Source organism: Triplophysa rosa, linkage group LG19, assembly GCF_024868665.1.
Source record: "Triplophysa rosa linkage group LG19, Trosa_1v2, whole genome shotgun sequence".
Classification (NCBI taxonomy): domain Eukaryota; kingdom Metazoa; phylum Chordata; class Actinopteri; order Cypriniformes; family Nemacheilidae; genus Triplophysa; species Triplophysa rosa.
This window is the reverse complement of record NC_079908.1, coordinates 9,911,742-9,931,084: the sequence shown is the minus strand read 5'-3', so window position 1 is coordinate 9,931,084 and position 19,343 is coordinate 9,911,742. Positions and strand designations below refer to the sequence as shown.

Below are 19,343 nucleotides of genomic sequence, written 5' to 3'. Positions count from 1 at the left end.
CTTGAGGTCTGTAGTTTGATTCTTCAGCATCCCAGGTTGACTTGATGATGGTGAGACTGGATCTCTGGACCATACCTGGTTTTAGGACTCCTTGTTTATATAAGAATATTAATTCTCACAGTGGCAAATAATTTATATCAATATTTTCTACTGACACATTTAAGCAAACGGTAAACATGTTTTCAAAATATTGTTTGCTAAACTATTACTGTATGCTTCATTAAATTTCAGTTGTCCTGCCCTTCATCACAGGGTTTATTCTCCAGCCACCCATCAAAACCTTTAAAAGGCACTATTTATACACAAAACAACTCTTGATAACACAATACATCTCACAACAATTACATATGGACACACAGATATTGAGGCAGTCTTTTAAACGTCCTTGTGAACATGTGGACCTTGGTGGCAAATGCTGTTGTTTTCATCTCAGTCATTTGCGAGGTTTTTTGAACATCACATTGGCCAGTCCACCTGCTCATTTCTTCATCTTCAGGTCTGCTTCTATAGCACAGCGTCGCCCCCTGGTGCCCCCATCCTGCAAAGGCAGCGAGAGAAGCAAATGAGTGATTGATATTCCAATATTGTTGTGTAGATTGATGTAAAGCAGAATCTATAAAAATGATCTGTGTTTGGTTTTTATATTAACGCGTAGACACAGGTACGTATATTGAAAGTGCATTTGATGTGTGTAACAGCCAAAGACTAATTACTTCCTATTTTAAATATCACACCATCTCTGTGAAAAATAAAGTCTGCATAGATCATCAGCTGTTCATGTCTAAAATGAGTAAATATTTGTCAAGTACTTTAAATGTCCCTAAATACCTTAAAGGGACAGTTCACCCAAAAATTTTAATTCTGTCATGAATTGCTCACGCTCTAGTTGTTTCAAATCTGTATAAATTTCTTTGTTTGGCTGAACGCAGAAAGATATTTGGACAAATGCTTGTAACCAAACAGTTCTTGGACCCCAATGACTACTATAGTAGGGAAAATTACAATGATAGTCAACAGTACCCCAGAACTGTTTTCTTTCCTACATTCTTATATACAGTATATATATATAAAAAAAGAAACATATAACATACGTTTTCCTACTATGGTAGTCAATGGGGTCCAAGAACTGTTTGGTTACAAGAATTTTTCCAAATATCTTTCTCTGTGTTCATCAGAACAAAGAAGTTGATACAGATTCGGAACAACTCGAAGGTGAGTAAATGATGACAGAATTTTTATTTTTTTTACAAATATTTGCTCATTTTAGACATGAACAGCTAAACATTACCCTGGAGTTGGATGATTTTATGGTAAAGCTATTGATATTTTAAATTGCAATTTCATTACATTAAAAAGATTTTCATTAAAAAGATGTTCAGTATAAAAACATTTATCAAATTGCTGCGTATGGCTGGTTCATATAGTGGACTTTTTTGACCATAACGGAATACGAGGTGTGTGCTCCATCTGCCATCAGAGATAATGCATCTAGATTCTAAAAGCTCATGATTTTCATTAAGGAGTAGAAATCTTCATAAAGCAGGTCTTATGTCACTGCTCATGTGTCAAAAATAAGAGGTGGAAAGAACAGACAGCAGATACTTACAAAGAGAGAGAGAAGAAATGCAGGAGATGCCATTGGAACACAGTCCTGTGAGAGGTCAAAGGTCACGGTCAAAGAAAGAGAGAATGGCCTTACACACGCACACACACACAAGATATTGTACTAATACAATATTTTATATGCGTTCATCAATAATAAAGAATTTCTGTTTTCTTTCTTTTTCTCTCACACACACACAAAGAAATGCGAAAGCATTTGAAAGGTGGAAATTAAACTGAAAAGAAAGAGAAAGATATATCTGGTTGCTAAAGTTTATAGTAAGTGTTAAAGGTTTGTTTAAATCCTAATCTGGATTTAAACCTAATTAATCGATCAAATGCCTTTCTATGCATGTAAGCATTGTGTCATTTCTTTTATCTCAGGCCTGGCCTTCATCTGTGGTCCAGAATCTCCTATTGTGTCCCACCTTGTCATTGGGGTCCTGTTTGCGGTTGGCCTCTCTCCCACGCAGGCTCTTGGCACTGATGCCTGACTCTGAAGTCTGCATGATCAGCTGCGTGGCCAGAAACTGCTGGATCTGCTCCAGCACGTCCCTCTGCATCTCCAGGGCCATGTGGAAGACGTCATGATCGGAGCTGTTGTACATCACGGCGTTCTGAAACATCAGCATGATGTCACGCTGGAACTCAGCTGTGGTGCGGATCAGCCCGTTCTCAATGTTCTTTTTGATGGTGAACAAATCCATGGGCCTTAAGAAGATATTCAAGAGAACAACTACTCATTTTTTGAGCATATAAAAGTATATTACGTGTATTTTTAAAGCAGCTGGATAATTATTAAAGGTTTAATCTATTTGATTTTACCTGTGAACAATACTGTGGTAACCAGGGGCAATGTCATCTGTCACCGGTTGCAGGAAGACATTTGCATACCTGTTGAGAGTGACCAATCACCACTCAATTTAATAGTTAATTTCTGACGAGTCAGGTGGAAGGGTGCATGGTTTAGTACGGCGTCGCAAAGACTCCTACCTGTGATTGGCTGCTGCTCGCCACACTAGCATAATGGCTTTCTTCCAGATCTTCTGAGCCTGAATAGCTTCTTGATCTTCACTGCAGATCGAGCTGAGGACAAATGAATAAATATAAATGCTTTTCATGCTAAAAGCTACGATGTGGTGTAAGCAGGCCGTATATCTTCAGAACGTACAACTGTGAGGAGGCAGGGCTGCTGGGAATGGATTCCGCTGTGGTGTGGAGCTGTAGGGAAGAGGATGCAGTATGCATACTACAACCGTCCTCGCTCTCGCTGGCCGGAGGGTCCAATTCTGTTTCTCCCTCTGGCTCTGAGAGGTAAACTCCCTCTGCATCCTCTTCTCCCCCACAATCCTCTCCTCCCTCTAATCCGGCCTTCATCTCCAGGACACTTTCCTCTTCTGCATCGCTCACGGCAACTTCCTCCTCCTCCTCTTTCACTTCCTGTCAACGAGGAGTGTTAAAAATACTAAAAAGGAGTTAATGATCTCAGAGTTACTGTGTGCATCGTACATTGTGTATTAGCGTAAGGGGAGTCACAGCATCACCACACCTTTGAGTGCTGTTTTACCGCGGTGTCATCTAATCGTATATCTGAAAGACGACAGAAGAAATGCAAGTAACTAAAAAACTTTATGACTTTAATCTTTAATAAATACAACGTGAGGTACCTGACTGAGACTGTGTCCATTCGTCACTTTCACTTTTGATTACTGATTCTGACTTGCCCTCCTGGTCCTTTTCAGTGTGCTGTGTTTTTGGGGCTTCTGGTTCTGAGCAGCCCCCTGATGTCGGGACAGGGTCTTGAGGGACAGCGGAGGGAGATGGATACACCTGTGTCGAGCAGCCACTGCCGGATTCGCATGCCTCAGGACCCTCCGTCTTGCCCTCCAACAGATGCAGAGGATTCGGGTCTAAGTCCTGTGGAGTGTTGGAGGGCTCATGGCCGATGGTCCTGAAGGTGTTGGGCTCCCAGGTTCCTGTCAGGGTGTGACCTGTGTCCTCACACAGAGACAGAGCAGCTTCAACTGCTGCCGCATCCAGCGCCTCTGCATTCTCATCACCCTGTGTGAATAGGGAAACTTACTGGAAATAAAGACTTTCAAGTTAGTGCCAAATGGGAAATTTTGTTGTATTAAATAAATGTTTCTTTCCTGAATTGAGATCTAGAACTCGCACAAACTCAAACTGAGTGAAACTTTGTCATTAATTCGTTAATATTAGGAATATTCTTAAATTGCCCGTGAACCGGAAGTTGCGATTGCTTTTACTTTCCGTATTCTGATGCATTTGAAAAAGAATTGTCGAATACAAAAATAGTGAGCGTGGCTTGTGTTTTTCACTGCGAACTGATTGGATGTATAAAAACAGCGGTTGCATTTTGAAATGGAAGCATCAGACTGACAGTTGAAGGGGAAGAGTTAGCAGATGCTCCGCCCAAGCCATCTAACTCGAGACATTTAAGATGGATAGTCACTAGAGGGCGGAAGTGCATTTTCAGATTTTAAGTGACGATCATGAGGGCACATGAATAAAAAAATAATGACCCATACTGATAAGCTACAGTATTTATAAATGCTGCAATATTCCATGAAAAAATAGGAATTGTAATTTTTTATTTCACTGGGACTTTAAATATTGCATGTTTGATGTCACTCTTTCAGTGATGCAACGTCTTATTTTACTCTGTAAAGTGAGAAAAATCAACTATACCAGAGTCTACTTGCGATGCTTATTATGGTAAAAATGCTGTTTTATTTTATTTCGGATGTCTTTTGAATTTACCTTCTCCTCAATGATGGCTATAATATCACCGACTGTCTCTAAGTCCAGTTCCTCTGCCATATAAGACACAGTGACCAGGTCCTCATCCCCTAAAACTGCATCCTTATTATCCACTGGTGCGTTAGGGGCTCCATCACCTCCTGTTCATACACAGGAGTAATACACTTGAATTTATTGATAAAACACACCTACTCAAACAAATAACAAATACCAATTAAACGAAGGTACAAATGTGATTCTGTACAAGTTTAAAACAGAGGAAGATTACAGCCCTTTTAAAAGTATAAATAATATTTCTAATATAAAACATTGCATAAAAGCATGAAAAATGGAAAAAAGAGGCATGACGTCAGCAAGAACCTGTGGCAAGCAGGGCAGCAGTGTCCACTGCAGAGCTGGTAGTGTTGGGGGCGGAGTCCGCAGTGGCCAGTGAGCTCAACTTAGAGGGAAACTGGGCGGGGCCAGCTTCCAGCAGACGCGACAGTGTGGGAGCACCTGAGACACACATATACAAACACAGAGTGCGATATGACATACCCACACATATACAGCACGCGAAGACAACAGGCTAAGCATTAAGCTGGAAAGAACTCAAATAATAACATTACGTTATTACGTTACAACAAAAACGTTCTCTATCTACAAAGTAAAATGGAAAGTAAAAACTTTGAAGCTCAATATCTCAAAACTGCTCAGAATGCAGTCAGAACTTTATAACTCCAAAGCGACGATTAATAAAAGTTACACAGCAAGACAGGAAACGTATGTAACAAAGGCTGCCAATACAGAATTGTCCACTTTGTACAACTAAGCCGCTAAAATGTGACACTGCTGGATGTAAAACAAGTGTGTTTGAGTTCATACCTGTAGCTGCCTGAGAGGAAGGTAGAGAAGACGTCCCAGAAGTCATCTGAATATCCTGAGTCCCTGTAAGCTGGCTAGGTGTGGCTTCTCCCTCAACTGCCTGAAATATGGATTTGTTACTTAGATTCTCACCTTTTTAAAGCCTTTAAGACAACAAAACACTTCTAAACAATGACTTCAATCTAACACTTTGTCCTAACCAGGAGTGCAAGGGCATTTGTGATAATATTCACTTATGTCCCAAATTCTGTAATAAACATTCTGTGGAGGACTTAAATATGGTAAATATTTTGTTAGAAATTCTTGCCTGTCTGGGGCTGGTGGGCAGCAGACTGCCTTTCTTCAGCAGTTCTGAGAGGAGAGGGGAAGGGGGTGGAGTGATCTTCTGCCCCAAAAGCTTCTTCTGTGTTGATTCATCGAGCAGAGAACCTAAACTCGCCTCCACAACTCCAGGGCCTGGCAACTCCGCCAGGGGCACAAACACTGTCGACCATGCGCCCTGCGTCAGGAACAGATGATGTCAAAATAAGATGAAATAACATGAAAAAAACATATTAAAACTCACAGTGGTGCTTGCATCTACCGATGAGTCCCCAATGGGAAAATCCAGGCAGGGAGCGCAGGCCCCAGAGGGCGAGCGTAAAGTCACACAGGGCACACGTCTGGGAGTGTTCTTCACTGCCTGCCTGGCTGGAACGAAAAGAACAGGCTGCTCTTTAGATTAATAATTTATACTATAAAATTACAGAACTTTTGCCTTTATGGGTCAGTGGAGCACAGACGAAAACATTTTGGTCTTGTCTTTTAGTACCCTGGTATGCGGCATCTGTGGCCTTTCTCTTCACCTCAGCTTCCTCTTCCTCTTGTTTTCTGTTCCTAATCAAGATCAAGTATTTAAACCATTTATGACATACAGTAAGACACAACTGTATTGACAAAAGATGCTATGATTCTTACCGTACAATTTCCTCCCATAGCTCCTCAAGCTTGCTGTCCAGATGACCGGCCTGAATGAGCTCGGATTCTCTCTTCAGTTTCCTGAAGGACACAATGATGATGGACACCAAGTTTTGGCCTAAGCAAGCATGCAAACATTGGGTAGCCTACCTGTGCTTCTCTTGCGTCTCCTTGATCAGTCGCTTTAACTCCTCGATCCTCTCTGCCGTCAGCCTACGGACGATCACGTCCTCCACAGTCTCAACCACCTCTCCTTTCTCACCTCGCTTTCTCCTGCAAATGTGCACACACACATTATTAAAACCTGTTATGAATTAGTAAATGATGGCGCGTCAGTGAATGGAGGGCTTACTTTGGGGCTTCAGTTGTCTCCAGGAGCTCAGAGTATTGTGATGCACAATGCTGCAAAACAGTGGAGGTGAGAAAGTGTGTGTTTAATCATATTCTATAATGTGCGTATTATGAAATGTCTTTATCGTAGACACTTAAAGCGGTGTGATTTACGTCCCAGAAGTATTTGCAAAAATTGTTGAGTAGGTCAAATGTGTTGATAGCACCCATAGTGTTTGCACACTAGTGTTTTGCACCCAAACGTTTTGGCAAAATCAACCTACAAACAGATTAATTATAGTTGTCTAAGCATATTAATACGGGATATGACTCAGTTTTGATACTAAATGAACTGCTTTAGGTTTCATAAGCTTATCTCTGGATATAATACTGGGTTGTTCTTTATCTCCCCGATACCTTCTGTGAGAACCAGTCAGGCGGTCGTCCGGGCTCTGCAAATGGCTTAATGGCTCGGCTCACAGACACCCTGAACAGCAATTGTACAAAAATATCACACTTTGACAATGATATTGCATCTTAATCTATGGCGGATTTGAGGAAAACAGTATTTGTGTAAATAATATAAAGTGAAAATCACCAGTTTTGGTCTCCACTCTTCATGACAGAAGAGGCAAGGCAAAGCTTTTCTCGGATGGACCATGGCTCTGTTGGGCCCAGCAGCAACTTATGTTCTGTTCAAAGATTGAAAGTGTACTTAGATAAGATCACAGTTGATGTATTTTAGTTTTAAATAGCACTGACGCATATCTGTCTGTCTTTACGTGCAACACTGCATTAGGGAACACATCTTCATGACAGTTAATGGCTAAAGATGATGCATTACAACGATGGGCAGTTTATAAACTAATAACGGGGCCATTTTAGATGGTCGTTGCATCAACATGACTTAAGAGAAAAATGTATCGATTTGGTAAAGAGTCCAGCAGTTCAGCCAATGGGCGTCATTCCCATCATTGACTTCTGCTTGTCAAATCCCGCATCCATTCTGCACGCGCTGTACATGCATGCTTTATAATCCGTTCTCTGTCATATGCATGTGAATAACTAAAATGCAGTTTATATAAAGATAAAGAATGAATCATACTCACTTCCAACTCCGCTCGCCATCTTGTCATGACGGAACTGTTTCTATTGCTCCTTTGGTATGACAAGTGTCTAGCTATCTAATGTAAACGGGCACATCCGGTGTGAATTTTCCAACAATATTTTTTCGAAATGTCTGCGTAACTGCGTAATTTATTTGGTCACATGTGCATTGGCGATTGTTTTGAAGCATCACCAGAGAGTTTGCCTATGTGCGTTTAAATAACTTAAGCTTAAATAAAACCATTTGTATAAAAAATATATAATAAGTGTTGTTTTGTGCTTAACAATTTTAGTTTTGAATAAGTTCTCTTTTGTTACTTATTGTAACAACTGTTACTTATTGCTGTGAATGAAAAATAAATAAATCAAGAAAAATTATTAATTCTGTATCATCACGTTGCTGATTTCTAGACGAGGAACGTAACGTAACTGCTTTTTTCATTCATATCACTAATACCACATTTCTTTGTAGACATAATTACACGAATAGGGAATATGTTTACAGAAAAGAGGCAATCAAAATAAAATAAATAAAATAATATAAAAAATAATACGAAAAAGACGTCATATCGTATATTCAGTCTATAAAATCTTATTACAGCTTTTATTTTGACTGGCAACTTCTTTTTTTTTGACTGGGAACTAATTACCGGAAGTTAAACAAATAACCAATTTATTTGTTGATACATATTATTTTCTGATACGAATACATTTGACTTGAACTTATTCTCGGTGTAATGTACCATAAATTCAATTTCCTAAATCGAAATTTCATTTTGTGGGGTACGTCGTATACTGTAGTAATGTTATACAGTGTACAGAACATTATATCATATGGGGGATTAGCTCAGATGGTAGAGCGCTCGCTTAGCATGCGAGAGGTAGCGGGATCGATGCCCGCATCCTCCAATGTTTTCACGTGTATCGAATTTCTTTTTATAATATTCGATACTACTGTAATACCTTAATGTTTGTGTATCAGGGTAAGGGACTGTCGTGGTTGTTCATTGGCTGGTGCTAGATACATTTTTGAACCAATCCGGGCTATTTGCAGGGTATAGTAGACGTGAATGGCTTCGTACCTGCCTGCGACATTGTTTGGGACTGCCCTTCACGGGAATGCACGCTCGCAAATGAGCGGAGTTTGGTCGTTTGTTGCTCCGACTGCTGTAACGTTACGTTGCTGTGGTCGCAACAGTTACAGATTGTGGTGTATGCAGTTGTAATCTCCTATGACGAGTTCAGTGACTCTCGGTAATTCAGATTTATGGGGCACGGAACCTAAACCCCTTTGATGTGACTGCACTGCTGCGTTGCCCGAGTCTCGTTTTCAGTTGTCTTCGTGTATGTGTGTTCGTCTGGTGGCAATTGCGGTTATAACGTTACACTCTCTTGCTGCATTTGTCTAGTGGTTTGAGTGTATATCCAAATGCAGTAAATTCCTCATAGTCGAGTTGACTACAGAGGTGTAATTTGCCATGTGAATTTGAATGCAGTAACTTTCCTTTTGATTATGTGAAACTGACCGCCTTTTATTTGTTTTTGTGTTAATCTTGTTACTTTGTTTTATTTAACTTGTTATTTGATTGGTTTATTGTATGTACAGTAAATGTTTTTGATTGTTTTGTTTATTTTGGTTAACTCGTGTTTGTAAGGTGGGAGACGTGGGCTGCGGGTAGATGTGTCCACAAATGACTGTGCTTGATATTTTGCCGTTTTTCACGAATGTGGTGTATTGAGTGTGGGGAGAAAAATTAGCGACCTCTGCTGGCTGTCTCTCATTATTGATATGAGTGTTTCTTTTTTTGTGAAAGATATCATGTGAAGTGAACTTGTTTATAATAAAGATTTTATATTTTTCTATATAATTTCTGTTCTCGTTCATGCTCACTCCAACCTCATGCTTTTTTATATGTATATTTTTAATTACAGATGGGTGCAAAGATGAAATTGTGTAAAGGGATGCTTATAAGAGAGCGTACATCTGAAACTGCTGAGGCTGTGAAGGTTTTTGATTATATTGTCCACCAGGGACATTGTTCGCAGCGAACTGTCGTCATTAAAAAAAGAGTTGACATCAACTTTCACATAATTGCTTCCAGGTTGATAAGTAACATTTAAGTTGAAGTGCCTGTCGTGGGTTGAGTCGCTCAGCTTCCTTCAGATACTCCAGATTTTTTTGATCCCTTATGGCTGAAAAGGGGAAATGGGCTCCCTCCAGTAGGGTTGGGAATCGAAAATCAATTCCAATTTGGAATCGGAATCGAAAGGCTAGGAATCGGATCGGAATTGAAAGGAATAGGAATCGGATACTTGAGATTAAAATTTGAATTCCTCTTATCAATTCCTGTGTGCATATTTTCATAAAAGTACATGCATTGCATGATCTGCTGATATCTCAATAAAAGCCCTTATGAAAATTATTGATATTTTTTACTATAGTAAGCATAGTTTAGCTATAGAATTTGCATTAAAGCACAGGAATCACAAATTAACCATAGTTGCATTATAGTAACTGCAATTTAACCATGATGTAGTTCAACTATGATAATACAAATTGTAATAAATCAGAAAAGGTGTGTTTCTATGTGTAAATATATACAAAACGGTGCTCATAAATATATATATATATATATATATTGCAAACAAGTCAATAAGCAGGCTAAATGACCATACAGGCTGATATCTAAATGTTTTACTTCAACTGTGGAATCGAAACCGGGAATCGATAAGAATCGAAATCGATAAGCAGAATCAGAACTGGAATCGGAATCGATAAAATTGAAACGATTCCCAACCCTACCCTCCAGCCAATGCCGCCACTCCTCTAGGGTTAATTTGATGGCCAAAAGTAATCGGTTTCCGATGTCGTAGTTTAGTTCTGCCGAGGACAGTTTACGGGAGAAATAGGCGCATGGAGGGAGATGTGGCGGACTCCCCTGCCACTGCGATAAAACAGCTATCCTGATTTTGCCAAGTGGTTGATGTCCTTAGGACAACATCATGTTGACCCTGGGACAACATTTAAATCAACCAATCAGATTTCAGAAATAAATTCACAGTTTTTTTTTAATTTAATCTTACAACCAGGATTAGATTTTACAACAGAAGGCTTCCTTGAGGGTTCGAAAAGCGCGTAGGGCATCGGGGTTCCAGGACAGAGATTTGGACCGCTTGCTGATCATAGAGGTGAGTGGTGATGAGATTACGCTGAAGTTGGCTATGAAACGGCAGTAGAAGTTTGCGAATCCTAGAAAGCGCTGCAATTCACGAACTGTGGTGGGTTGGGGCCCATTTCATTACAGTGTACACCTTCCCCTTGTCCACCTTGACTGTGTTGTTGCTGATGTGATATCCGAGGAAGTGGATGGTGGACAGATGAAATTCACATTTTTCCAGCTTGAGATAGAGTTGATGTTGGCGGTGTCGTTGGAGCACCTGGGTGACATGATGGATATGTTCTGAGACTGTGCGGGAGTAAATGAGGGTGTCGTCAATATAAATTATTACAAACCAATTGAGTAAGTCTCTGAAGATTTCATTCATTAAATTTTGGAATATGGCAGGGGCATTTACTAGTTTGAAAGGCATTACCAGGTACTCATAGTGTCCGGAGGGGGTTATGAAGGCGGTTTTCCATTCCATGGAGGGAAGAGGTGAGGGGACCGCCAGCTTCCCAGATATTCTTTGCCCAGTTCAGGGCCTTTCCAGTCAGAAGCGAGATGACGTACGCTATCTTCAAGGCATCTGTCGGGAACTGATTTGGTTGCATCTCGAAATATAGTTTGCACTGGAGGATGAAACCGCTGCATTCCTCCTCTGAACCGGAATATTTAGACGGTGCGGGCATGGGACTGGAGACGTGAATGGGTTGTGAGTAGGAGGGTGATGCGAGTTGTTGACAGAGATGCTGGACAAGTTCGGCGAATGGATCTGGGGGTGATGGTGGTGTGGACATCGTGGTCTGTAGGTCAGGTCTTCTGTCATAAACTCACTCTGACGGATACAATGCACACCAGATAGGGGGACATTTTAACAGTTTAATGATATTCCACAGGTGAATTAACAGATAAAATCCACAGGTTATAATCCACAGTAAGGAAAAACAGATAAACTCCTCAGGTAAATAGTAACTAAATACATCCACGGAAAAAGGAAGCATAGAAATGCTCAAAGGGTCTGAGCTTGAGTATACAAAATAACAACTAGATCTGACAAAGAAGAGAACAGTATATATATGGAGTCCGGGGTCATGAGCCGCAGGTGCGAGGTGTAATCAAGGTGGTGTCTGGTGCAAGGGATCATGGGTAGTGTAGTCCTTGGGGATTAAAAGTCTGGGAATGAGAGCGGGAGAATCTGGGGGAGAGCGCTGATGCGTGGGGTGTGGCCAGCTGTTGTCCAGAGGAGGGTCTTTCGAGATAGGTGGACAACTCTCAAGGTGTTCACAAAGCCCTTCGAGACGGCCAATTCAGCACTTTACCCATCTAAGTGAGTTGAGCAAATTCTCTCGATTTATACAAATGAGCAACCTAAGTGTTTGAATGTCTGTGGAAACTTAAAATAACTAAATAATAATAAATAAGTACTGGTATTTTTAGGGGTCAACATCCTGCTTGGAGACAGCCTACAGCTTTCTTGTAGCTCAATGGCTCAGTTTGAACCCAGGGATTGCACATACTCAGAAACAAATGTATAGTAAAATGCAATGTAAGTCGCTTTGGATAAAAGCGTATGCCAAATGCGTAAATGTAAATGTTCTTCATCTGAGTGAGTTGAACAAATTCTCTTTATTTATACACATAAATTTAAATGCTTAAAAATTTAAAATAACATAAAGTACTGGTATTTTTAGGTGTCAGCGTCCTGCCTGGAGATCTTCTCCATCTGAGTGAGTTTAACAAATTCTATTGATTTATACACGGCAATCTAAGTGCACAAATGTTTGCAGAAACAATACTTACAATGCTTGTATTTTTAGTCAGGAGAGTTCTACACATAGACAAAGGGACAAATCCCAGTCCCATGCACCTCCAGCAGCTGCTGCTGTTCCAAGAACATGTAAAGGAAAAAATCATTTATACATAATGACCTCGGACCAAAAATATTTCTTAATTTTTGTGGATCTGTATTTAAAGAGATCAATCATTAGATGAACAGGTGTGTCAGGTGTTTATCTAGTCTGATTTGTTCTCAACAGCTCCCTCATAAGGAAAAGAGATTGGAGGACAAGAGGTGGCAACAAATCCCTCCGTCACACCAGCTTCTCCACCTCAGTATGTTAAACAAATTCTCTTGATTTATTTATACACATCGATCAATATGCTTGAAACTTGAAATAACTTAAAGTACTTGTATTTTTAGGGGTCAGCGCTCTTTCTGGGAAACTTTTCCACCTCAGTGAGTTGAACATTCTCTTGATTTATACACAGCAATCTAAGTGCTTGAATGTTTGCAGGAACAATACTTACTGTGCTTGTATTTTTAGGCAGAAGAGCTGTTTACAGGGACAAAGAGACTAATCTGAGACCCAGGTACCTCCACAGCTGCTGCTGCTCCAAGAACAGGTAAAGGAAAAACTAATTTGTATGTTATTACATCTGACCAAAACCATCAATGCTGTTTTATTTTTTAACTGTTTTTATCTTACTTTTGGTAACGTTAGCATGTTTCTTAGTAGGTTACTGAAATTAGAACTGATGTTAAACCTGTTATTATTGATCTGTATTTAAAGGTGTCAATCATTGGATGAACAGGTGTATCAGGTGTTTATCTAGTCTGATTTGTTCTCAACAGCTTCTCCACAAGAAAAGTCCACAAAACCTGCCGTCGCATCAGCTTCTCCACCTCAGTGAGCTAAACAAATTCTCTTGATTTATACGAATCAATCTGTGCTCAAATGTTTGCAGAAACAAAACTTATTACAGTGATTGTATTTTTTAGGCAGGAGAGTTCTTTAAACCAGCTTTGACTAAAAGTGAGCAACTTTATCAATATTACCTGAAGGCTTCACCGGGACTCTTTCGGTCACTGACAGGACGAACTCCTCGCGGATAAAGATAATGCGCTTGACGTGACTGTCGGAGGCGGGGCCGCAAGAAATATTCTGTATTTTCTTAAGAAATGCACCAATTGTATGAACGAATTGTGAACGCGATACAGTTAAAGGGAAAGCAACCACAAAAGCAGCTTGGAGACGTTAAGCAGGAGAACAAGTGGGTATACGCTAATATAGATCTTTAGAAGTCGTTTCAGCGCTGTGGAAAAGGTAAGCATACGGCGTATCTGTCGTATGGCCCCGACTACACCACTGATAAGGATGTGATTATCCAAACATTATTTTTATTTCACAGCCATAAAACACCACATTACATACTAAACATCTGTTGTACCATATATATATTCACACAAGCACAAAATGCATTTCTTACGCCCATCCATGACGAAATTCAAGCGAGTCCTCCAGCAAACGAACTACATATCCCAGAATTCCGCACACCTAAACGTCATTCAGCGTGCGATAAACCGGAAGACACGCTATGGCTCCTTTCTAGAAGGTAAGAAAGAAGTATTGAGTGATTTTTTTAGTAATAAATGTTTTGTTTAAAATATGACACATATATATATATTACATGTAAATATTATTGGTGCAGCGGAAGGCTTTTATATTACACTTTTGTAGTCTCGAGCTCGTGATATGAAACCAACCTTGTCATTAGTGCTAATACTAATATGTGTTGGCTGATATTTCTGTCGGCAGTTTAATAATTGAATAACCATATTACGCTGTCCAAAGTTTTTATTTCTTTTTATTTAACACAGACAAGCAAATAAATAGTAGCCTACATTTACTGTGTTACTAGCTCCAGGATTTAGCCTAAGTGTGTATGACAATAGAGTGAGTTAGCAAAACCAGTTGAGACATTAAAGTCTGGCAAAATATTATATTACATATCTGGTATATGTATAATCACACACATCAAATATTTATAAAATAATTTGCAATGGCTGTATATGGTAAAAACGATCCTGAGTTGCAGTCTGTAATTAAAAAAGCATGATATGCCTTCTATCTTATTGAAGCTGAATGTGTAATAATTCTTAAATTTCAGTTTTGCTTTGTTGAGTTTCAAAGAGTTTTGTGGTCACTTCACTCAAATGCTGTCCATGTTGATCTGACAGGACAGCTCCAGATGAAGAGGCAGTCTGACCCTGAGGCGCTCTCAGCCACTATGGCAAACACTTTAAAAGTGTCAGAGACCAGAGAAAGCACTGCGGATCAGGAAGAAGACCGTTTCTATGACTGTGATGACACATTACCTGAGGAAGATACATCACCGGCCGGACAAACTAATGTACAGTGCACTGAGACGGCACAGAGCGATAGACTGGAGTCAAATGCTGGAATAGAAAAAGGCAATGACTCAGATAGACTGGGAAATACATATAGCACTAACCAATCATGTTTGAATACCACCTCTGCTGAAAAGACACTTGACTCATTAGATTCAGGGCTTAAGGAGCAAAATAACGAAGATCAGGAAAAATGGGAGAGATTTGCAGACGACGATGGGATGAGAGACGGTGACTCAGATTCAGAATTTAAAGAAGCGGCGAGTACAGACAAGGTGACCGAGTTTGATGAAGAGTACCTGCGGGAACTGGAGAAAGACCTGACGGATGAAGAAAAGGAGGTGAGGATTGCCCTCTTTTTATTAGGTTTGCCTGTACCATGATTTATGCAATTGTGCATTACACTTCTTATTTTTTATTTCTGTTGACAATGTGTTTGTTCCAATCACAGAGCAGAAGAAAGGAGAGCTTAGAGCTGAAGGAGAAGGGAAACACCCAGTTTAAAAGTGGAGGTAAGATAGTTTTGCAGTCAAAGACAAACACCCTTCCTGTTGTTCATTCACACTTTTTTAATTAAGTGTGGTGCCACTAATTTATTTCGCATTAAAAATTGCACCAACACCACTTTTAAAATAATTAAAAGGTAAATTATGTCATGAATTGACCCCCCTCATGTGTAGCTGCTGATATTTCAATGTTTACAGAACATGTAGAAGCTGAGGAGTCCTATACAGCCGCTCTACAAGTGTGTCCTGTACACTACAGCAAAGACAGATCCATACTCTTCTCAAATCGAGCTGCTGCACGCTTGCATCAGGTAATCTCTCATTGGCGCTTGTCTAATTTATGTCTAATTGTGTAATAACTCATCTATCTTTACTTTGTTTATGAGATAAAAGAAACAAAAACATTCTTTTTTGCATTCCCGTCATCCCGTGAGTAAGTGGCTTGCTGTTCAATAGATGTATTACTGCAAACCTTCCATCATAAAATAAATTAAATGGGATTTTTGGCACTGTTTTTTGAAACCAGTCCAATGAAATGTCTTGATACACAACTCGAGTGCTCCGATTTGATCGTCCAGTATCCATGTGTGTGATATCCATGCAAGCATACTTTTTATATTCATCGTTTTTTTGTTTTTGACTGACAGGATAAAAAAGAAGCAGCGATCAGTGACTGTTCTAAAGGTGAGATTATACTTGTCTGTTTATACATTATTCATGTTTTAATGTACTGTCACAGATTTAACATTTGAAATGTTGTATGTTGTGGTATGAGAGTTGGAGCTGTTATTAAATTAGGGCAATTGAGGACTATCTATGACTATACTTTTACAGCCATAGAACTGAATCCAAATTATGTTCGTGCCATTCTGCGGAGAGCAGAACTCTATGAAAAGACAGACAAGCTTGATGAGGCTCTAGAAGATTATAAAACTGTCCTGGAGAAAGACCCGGGCATCCCTGCAGCTAGAGAAGCATGTATGGTGAGTGCGATTCTCATTAGGCTTTGTTCAGATCCTTGCTCAGTTCTTTATGTTCTTTAAATGTGAAGGTTAGTCCAAACTCACATGGATAACTTTCTTGCTTTTGTGCAACACAGAAAATAATATTTTGAATGTCCATATCATCGTTTTCTATAAACTGAAGATTACAAAAAGCACAGGTCTGTGACCTGTTTGCTCAAATCTTCCTATGGTAGCTTTATGTGATATTTTGAAAAATTTATGAGTTTTACAAGTTTGGATTGATTACGTGAAAGTAGATAAGTAAATTATAATCGATTTTTCATTTTTGGTTGAACTATAACTATCCCTCGAAGAACTTATACAGAAACCATGATGTCTTACTCAACATGTCTTTTCTCACTCAAATGTTTTTTTCTGCTGTCTTGCACAGAGGTTGCCACGGCAAATCGAAGAGCGCAATGAGAAGCTAAAAGAAGAAATGATGAGTAAGATTATAATTTCTTATTGTTTACTTTTATCTCATTATTTCCCAGGTCAGAAGCATCCTCACAAGAATTACTGTGGGCTATACATTATTATTTACAGGATTTTAATAAGTAGAATTTTTAGATGCCTACTCAGAAATTGGATCGCATTTACGCTTATGCATCTTCAGCCACAGGAACATAATAAAATAACAAGATTTAGGTGTAAATTATCATTAAAAACAGGAAGCATATAAGTCTATACTGTTGTCCTTCACCTTTGTCATCTTATGTAAACTTTTGGTTTTACTGACTAAATATGTGAGTTTAGGATGCAAAACCCACAAAATCAGGATTTTAATAAGTAGAATTTTTAGATGTCTGTCGACAGAATTGCAGAATTCAAACCTGAATCTGCAATTAAACATGTTCCTGAGTCAACATTATTGTTGGTCCTGGAACAACATTCCCGACAGCCAATCAGAACCAGAGTTAGGTCTGGGTTAGAGTAAAAAATTATCAACACATTTTCCTCTAGTTTAGTAGGACTATGGTTAGGGACTTGTGTTAGGCAACAGTCCTAAGGCTGGAGTAAGGGAGACGTTGTTATATGTCAGCACATTTCATTTTAAATGTTGTATGGAAAAAAGAAACACCCAAGTATACTAAAGTTATAGGCAGAACCATGAATTTAAACCAATTGGAGAAAAAACCTTGTTGGATAAATGAAGTGTAGTCTTGAAATTCAATTTTTATTTGACCATAGGCTTCATTGCCTTGGACAAAAGCTTCTCGTAATTTTCTCTGGTTTCATTACTTGTTAAATGAATTTGGCTTTTCTTTCTCACAGCTCTTTTTAAAGTATAAAATATGATAGACACACAGACACTATTTTTCATCTAGAGATCAGATTTATAGCTTCAGGTAAAGACTGTTGCTGTCCAGCTAGGAGGAAAGAGAATTTACTGCAATTCACAAGCGGCCAGTCAGGGGTGTGGCTTTTCAAACACTTCATATTGATCACACTGTAGTCATAGCATCAGAGCTGCAGTCAAGCAGACAGAACTCTTAAGAAGTGTTGACTTTCATGATTTTGCCTTATCACATTAAACTGAGCTTGTTTTGATCATGAAAACTACAGTGTCTGATTTTGTTTTTCTCAGGTAAGCTGAAGGACTTGGGCAACATGATTTTAAGACCCTTTGGACTCTCCACCAACAACTTCCAGGTCAACCAAGATGCCAATTCAGGATCCTATTCTGTTAATTTTGTTCAGAATCCAAATAACAACAACAGATAGCAATTTAGAGGTTTGCAGCTATTAGTTTGAGTCACATCTCTTGGTTGCACCAGGTCATGCTGATGCCTTTTTGGAGAATCACTGGTGTTACATGGGTTATTTTGAGATGTTTCTGTTTGATTTGGTCGATTAAATCATCAGCTCATGTTTTTCGAACTTGATAAGTTGTAGGTACCTTTTCTATAGGTCTCTATTTTTTGCTTAGGGTCCCTTGTATAAGAAGTATGTATTATATTGATCTATATTCAGTTTTTTGGCATGCCAGAGTGTTGCTTGCTGTATGTGTAAAGCTGGTGTCAATGATAAGCAGACCATTTGCCAGTCCTGAGCAATGAGATGATCGCCTTCATTACCCTGTGCAGCCTGGCCTGCCGTATTCAGTGGACCTGTACCTGCGCTCACATTAAACCAGAGGTTCTTTAATATACTTGCAGTGTTTGTTATCACTTTTCTTGTCAAACATTCATGTTTGGTGTCTGAATGTAATATTCTCACTTCTTCATATTAATAAAAGCATTATTTATTATTACATAATAAAACACACAACTTGGTACAAGGCAAAAACAGATTTAAAGTTAATTTCATAAAGAGATATACATGTACAGTAATAAAACAAATTAATGCCCACGACCACCATCTTCATATGTATAATCGGGACAGCTCTCCGCTTGTACTGACACGCATGTATAGCGAGACTGAGGAAAGCACAGCAAGGTGTGAGCGTGTCAGCAGCTGTTGCTCTTAAATTCCCTTTTCACAGGCTTCGGTTCAGCCTGTACCATGAATGATGCCCTCAACATCAGAGGCTGCTGGGAAAATATGGGAAAACCTTGAGGCAAACCTTAAATCTGAAAAAGCATTGTATAATTAAGAAAGAGTCTGTGGAAAGGTGTGCTAGGATCTTACTGTCATGTTTATTAGAAAAGGTAAAATTCAGATGAATAGTGGCGTGAAGTGATTTGCATTGCTGTATATTTTATTGTGTTCGATGCCACAACAAAGAAAACTTCAAGCTCTACTGAGACTTCAAGAAAAGGGTATAAATCCACCCACTGCATTAAGGCTCAGAATTTCTCAATACAAAATAAAAGCACAGGTAACATTGAAAAGGAACACA

The 19,343-nt window shown here is 39.3% G+C and overlaps 2 protein-coding genes and 1 non-coding gene across 4 annotated transcripts; 2 read left to right on the top strand and 1 right to left on the bottom strand.

Moving 5' to 3' along the window:
* Window positions 1-59: 59 nt before the first annotated feature.
* Window positions 60-7,774, bottom strand: brd8a (bromodomain containing 8a). 2 transcript variants are annotated; one of them, XM_057359486.1, is made up of 20 exons: window positions 7,644-7,774; window positions 7,133-7,226; window positions 6,952-7,021; window positions 6,557-6,606; window positions 6,355-6,477; window positions 6,205-6,285; window positions 6,059-6,123; window positions 5,813-5,937; window positions 5,555-5,746; window positions 5,248-5,347; window positions 4,744-4,878; window positions 4,384-4,523; window positions 3,270-3,663; window positions 3,152-3,192; window positions 2,774-3,042; window positions 2,596-2,688; window positions 2,428-2,496; window positions 2,031-2,313; window positions 1,607-1,651; window positions 60-538 (listed from the first exon to the last, which is right to left on the bottom strand). In XM_057359486.1, the coding sequence occupies exons 1-20, from the start codon at window positions 7,660-7,662 to the stop codon at window positions 479-481; spliced, it is 2,448 nt and encodes an 815-aa protein (XP_057215469.1). In that variant the 5' UTR covers window positions 7,663-7,774; the 3' UTR covers window positions 60-478. The 2 variants fall into 2 exon arrangements, with proteins under 2 accessions (XP_057215469.1, XP_057215470.1); XM_057359487.1 differs by lacking the exon at window positions 1,607-1,651.
* A 703-nt stretch (window positions 7,775-8,477) lies between these two features.
* Window positions 8,478-8,550, top strand: trnaa-agc (transfer RNA alanine (anticodon AGC)). Its single transcript has one exon. It is a non-coding gene; the product is annotated as a tRNA-Ala (tRNA).
* A 5,392-nt stretch (window positions 8,551-13,942) lies between these two features.
* Window positions 13,943-18,653, top strand: ttc1 (tetratricopeptide repeat domain 1). The gene is made up of 8 exons (XM_057360084.1): window positions 13,943-14,195; window positions 14,821-15,332; window positions 15,443-15,503; window positions 15,696-15,808; window positions 16,145-16,181; window positions 16,332-16,480; window positions 16,893-16,947; window positions 18,090-18,653. Exons 1-8 carry the CDS (start codon window positions 14,057-14,059, stop codon window positions 18,224-18,226), a joined length of 1,203 nt encoding a protein of 400 aa, XP_057216067.1. The 5' UTR covers window positions 13,943-14,056; the 3' UTR covers window positions 18,227-18,653.
* Window positions 18,654-19,343: the final 690 nt, after the last annotated feature.

Coding starts and splice junctions, on each gene's coding strand:
- ttc1 (XM_057360084.1), top strand. CDS start 14,057: ATGCATTTCTTACGCCCATCCATGACGAAATTCAAGCGAGTCCTCCAG. Junction 15,333..15,442: donor TGACGGATGAAGAAAAGGAG/GTGAGGATTGCC, acceptor TTCCAATCACAG/AGCAGAAGAAAGGAGAGCTT. Junction 16,481..16,892: donor CAGCTAGAGAAGCATGTATG/GTGAGTGCGATT, acceptor TGTCTTGCACAG/AGGTTGCCACGGCAAATCGA.
- brd8a (XM_057359486.1), bottom strand. Junction 6,478..6,556: donor GAGACAACTGAAGCCCCAAA/GTAAGCCCTCCA, acceptor GCACATTTGCAG/GAGAAAGCGAGGTGAGAAAG. Junction 6,124..6,204: donor CTATGGGAGGAAATTGTACG/GTAAGAATCATA, acceptor GATCTTGATTAG/GAACAGAAAACAAGAGGAAG.